This window comes from Lethenteron reissneri, chromosome 18 (genome assembly GCF_015708825.2).
Source record: "Lethenteron reissneri isolate LAM-NWPU_2019-01 chromosome 18, ASM1570882v1, whole genome shotgun sequence".
NCBI classification, from domain to species: domain Eukaryota; kingdom Metazoa; phylum Chordata; class Hyperoartia; order Petromyzontiformes; family Petromyzontidae; genus Lethenteron; species Lethenteron reissneri.
In genome coordinates, this window is record NC_083796.1 from 2,445,884 (window position 1) to 2,450,736 (window position 4,853).

Consider the following 4,853-nt stretch of genomic DNA (forward strand, 5'->3'; position numbering starts at 1 on the left):
GCACGACGCTTGCTGTGTAAATCCAAACACAACAACGCGCCAAGTGCGAGGAGGCCGACGAGTAAAAAACGTCGTTCCCGTCGGGGTCGCACGCCCGGCGGCTTTGTGACCCCGTCCCAGGCAAGGGGGTCCGTGGCGCGGTCACTGAAGATGGAACGCGAGTGGGGGGGGGGGGGGGCAGGGGGGTCTGGGGGATGATGTTCTACCCAGAATGCAAGAGGACCTCGACATTTCACTTCGGATGAGCGTCAGAGCTTCCCTTTAGCAGAGGAAATCCCGGCAGGATGCTGCTCGTGAAACTTTATTATTATTTTCTCTTCACCCAAGGTTTTTCCCACAATAAGCGCGCCTCGCTGCAGCTCATGGACGCGCGTACCTTGTCGCTTGGGTTCTGCATTTCCTAGAACACGCAATGCGTTTGTGAATATCATCATCATCATCACCTTTATTGACTGGTCGCGTGCGTTCCGTTGGAGGAAGAGGAGTGAAGAAGGCTCCCGATGTAGTGAGCGAACTGGACACCACTCGACGCATCGCTTGCCGACAGACGACGAAGAGGCACCCACAGGCTCAACGCGACGGTGAGAAGAACACCATTCACCTCGCGCCTCCGATTAGCGCGCTTGGCTACGTACGGTGCGAAAGAAGTTGAACGTATATACCTATGCACAGTAACGTTTTTCTTTTGTGTTCGGTTAGAACGCGTAAATAGAAATGTGTCGTTAACCCGCCACCACACGACGCAGCCAGTTAGCAAAGGTCTGTCTCGTCAACAAGACGCCAATTAGTTACTCGTTCGTCACGCCGGTGTGTTGGAGAGTAAAACCCACAACATTTACAATTTCGGTACCGTCACGTGTTGCTGGCGACACGTCCGTTCAAGATGCATTCCACTCTCGCGTGATTGCCACACAAATCCGATCGTGAATATTTACCCGGAGCGCACCATGAGCGCGTCGAGCTCCTTCCTCTGGGGCAGAGTCGCTTCGGCGCCGTCGGCCCCTCTAGCCGCGACGCGCCTCCTCCTCCTCCTCGTCATCCTCCCGGTCCTCTGCGCCATCCTCCGGGGCGCCACCGCCCAGCCGTGCCCCGCGCCGTGCCACCACTGCCGCGGAGGCCTCGTCTCCTGCCAGGACGTGGGCCTCGTCTCCTTCCCCAGGCACTTGCCCCGCTCGACCACCGCGCTGCGGCTGAGCGGCAACCGCCTGCTGCGGCGCGTGCTGCCGTCCGACGTGCGCGCGCTGCCCCGGCTCACCGCGCTGCTGCTGGACAACTGCGGCCTCTCGCGCCTCCGGCCCAAGGCGTTCTCCAGCCTCGGTGTCCTGCGCCGTCTCTCGCTCGGCGGCAACGGCCTGCGCAGGCTGGACGTTGGCACGTTCGGCGGGCTGGCCAAGCTCCAGGACCTGCGGCTGCACGATAACCTCATCGACGTCTTGCCCAGGGATGTGTTTCTGGAGTTGACTTCGCTGCGTCACCTGCAGCTGCAGAACAACCTGCTGGCGGGCGTGAGGGATGGGCTCTTTGCGGGCGTGGGAAGGCTGTCGACGCTAACCCTCGACGACAATTCCATCGCGAGCATCTCAGACGCGGCCTTCGCCACACGATCGGATCTCCGCAGTCTCTCCCTGGCCAATAACAACCTGACCCAGATTCCGTCGAGCGCCCTCGCGAGGCTCAAGAACCTCAACCGGCTGGTCGTTTCTGGCAACCGCATCACACGGATACATCCCTTCGCTTTCAAGGGACTTTCCAAGCTGGTGCACCTCATCCTCGACGACATGCAGTTGCTGGCGATAGCTGAGAACGGCTTTGCCGGACTGGGCAGCACCGAGCGCCTTTACCTGAGAAGGAACCACCTGAAGGCCCTCAGCGCCGACGTCCTCAGGCCCCTCGTGAAACTCGAGGAGCTCCACCTCGATGGGAACTCGCTGACGGCGCTGACCGACGACTTGCTCGCCGGCCCATCCGCCTCCTTGCGCGTGCTCGCGCTCGCATCGAATCAGCTGTCCCGCGTCTCCCCCGAGCCGTTCGTCTCCTCCGCGTCGCTCGCCCGACTCCAGCTCAGCGACAACCCCTTGCTTTGCGACTGCGGCGCGCTGCCCCTCCGGCTCTGGGTGGCGACAGCGGCGGTCGCCCACGTCGACGTCCGCTGCCGGTTTCCCGAGCGGCTGCGGGGCCAGCGCCTGGACAGAGTCCCGCGCGAGTCGCTGGGCCACTGCCACGTCCGGGGATCACAAAAGTCCGAGGGCAAAGAGGAGGAGGTGGAAGAGGTGGAGGCACGTTCGCAGTCGCCCACCTCGCCCCTTCTCCACGCCAGCGCGGCACCGCGGCTTCGCTCGAGAAACGTCAGCGCGCTCGCACGGAAACTTCCACGCGGCCGCGTCGAGGGGCGACGCGTCCCGACGTCGTACGCCTCGAAGCGCAGCCCTGACGGCGCGTCCGGGTCGTCGGTGGCGACGGGATCCCAGGTGGAGTCGGAGGGGCGCTCGCCTCGTCCGGGGCCTCCCTGCGACGGCCGCGCCGCCGAGGTCGACACGGCCTTCAACGCGGTGCTCGGTCTGCTCATCGTGTCGCTCTGCGTCAGCGCCGCGTCCGGCGTGGCCGCCTCGCGGCTCTGGAGGCGGCTGAGGATGCGCGACGGGGACGGCGGCGGCGGCATCGTGGAGTCGTCGCGCTGCTCGATGAGGTCGCTGCCTCCGCGATACCGACCCTCGTGCGGCACCTCCGAGCCTCCGCCGTGGCCTCGTTCGCCGACGGCGCCCCCCGCGATGCCCATCAGCACCGTGGAGCTGGACCGCGCGCTGCTCCTGAGGTTGTTCGAGGAGGACGGGCCCCAAGTGGTGCTCTTTGAGCACACGGTGCTGTAGGGGTGACGGCTCGGCCAGATTCATGATCGCTGTAATAAACTGTTGCACTACTTTTTTTAAATTTCATTTTGCCAGGTAAGGCCCACTGAGCTGTATAGCTCTTTTTCAGAAGCGACGTGGCTCGCACAAATGAGAGCGTGGCTTATCATGTGGATTGTTTTGATTGATTTCCACCTCCCTCCCCTGGGGGCGGGACGATGGATGGGCCGAGATGGGATGAAGTCAACCCCTCGACTCAAGCGGGAGTTAAACTCGCAACCCTTGCCATTGCGAGCCTCTTGCTCGCTCGCTCGCTGTTCCGCTGTTCCAACGGAGCTGTGTTAACGAAAACAAACTTTTTATTTAACCAGCTAATGCCCACTGAGCTACATAGCTCCGTTTCAAAAGCGACCTAGCCACAAATGATAGCTCAACGAAGTAGCTTATCACGTTGACATTTATAGCAGACAAATACTCTAAACGCGTGTTGTCGATTCTAAATGTGGATGGAAAAACAAGAAGACCCGGAGAAAAATCTACGCGACCACGGGGAGAGAAAGACACGCAAACTCCAAATATGCAGGTGCCATGGTTGGGATCGAACCCATGCTCTCCTAGATATCAGGCGAGGGTGTTAGCCATCTCGCCACCACGGCACCCCATGATCACGATGATGATGATAAGGGGCTTAATGTCAGCTGGAGCTGTTGGGGAATAAGCTCTGGAAATTATATGTTCAGGGGTCTCTGGAAACAAATGATCCCATCAGAAACTAAGTCCTGATTTTGTCGATGTCATGATTGATTTGAATTACTCGCTTCCGAACTCGCCGTCGTGCTGGGCGCAATGCAAAAAAAGTACGTCTCGATTGTTCACGGGACATATTTGTGTTTGTTTCGCCGTGTCTCGTGCAGAGGTGGACAACATATACACATATTCTTTGGGTCTTTCGGTAAAGCCACGAAGATATAAAAAAATAATCAAAATAATAACGATATCACGACCTTTCGATCGCAACACAAGCAATCGCAACTCTTTTTTCACCTGATGACGATTGCTTGTGTTGCGATCGAAACGTCGTGATATTGTTATTATTTTGATTACTTTTTTCTATCTACGTGGCTTTACCAAAAGACCCAAAGAATATGAATTCCTGCAGTCACCAAAGCTTTTTGTCAAGATTTAACATACGCACACTAAAAATATATTACACGTGTAAATACAAAGAACTGCATTAATCTGGGAAATCATCACGAACACTCAAGTCTCCTTTTCACGAGGATCGTGGATTGCCATTATTTTGTGGCCACTGTTTGGGCTGTGGGAGGAAAGGGGAATTCTCCGGGGGGCGACCGACCCCGGCGTGGCGAGTGAGGAATCACCCACTGGACTCCCCACGCGCGTTCTGGTGAACCAGGCGGGAGCTCGCGAGACGAGGACAGGGAGAGACGCGTTCGCAAGCGTGACCTTGACCTGGGCAAAAGTCGGCGCGGATGGGTAAGGGGCCGTCCATAAATGACGTCACGCACCTAGGGGGTGGGGGGGGGGGGTCAGACATTTGTTACGATGTGTGACGAGGGGGAGAGGGGTTTGAGAAATGTGACGTTACATCAAAATGCGCAACTTTAAATGAATATAGACAACACGTTTGACTTAATTAAATAGACTTTTTAATAAATGTTTTATCCTACAACATCAGAGTGCAGCGGCACATTAAATACGCACTACAATGACAATAGTTTAAAGCGATTTGAAGCATGTCTTATTTGGGGAGGGGGGGGGGGCAGAGCTTTGTGACGTCATATTTGAAGGGGGGGTCTGACTTTTTGTGACGCCGTGCGACGAGGGGGGGGGGGGGGGTAAAAAATCTTCCAAAATCGCGTGACGTCATTTATGGACGGCCCCTATCACAAAAACCTGCTGAGACCTACAGCACAAATCCTGGCCCGACTCGCATCAGCAAAGAGTGCTGCTGTTGGGAGGGAGTCCACTTTGTAGAGCGACAAT

General features: G+C 57.4%; 1 protein-coding gene across 1 annotated transcript; it reads left to right on the top strand.

Annotated features, from left to right (window-relative positions):
* Positions 1 to 256: 256 nt before the first annotated feature.
* On the top strand, positions 257 to 4,590 carry LRRC70 (leucine rich repeat containing 70). The gene has a single exon (XM_061553433.1). It carries the CDS (start codon positions 948 to 950, stop codon positions 2,865 to 2,867), a length of 1,920 nt encoding a protein of 639 aa, XP_061409417.1. The 5' UTR covers positions 257 to 947; the 3' UTR covers positions 2,868 to 4,590.
* Positions 4,591 to 4,853: the final 263 nt, after the last annotated feature.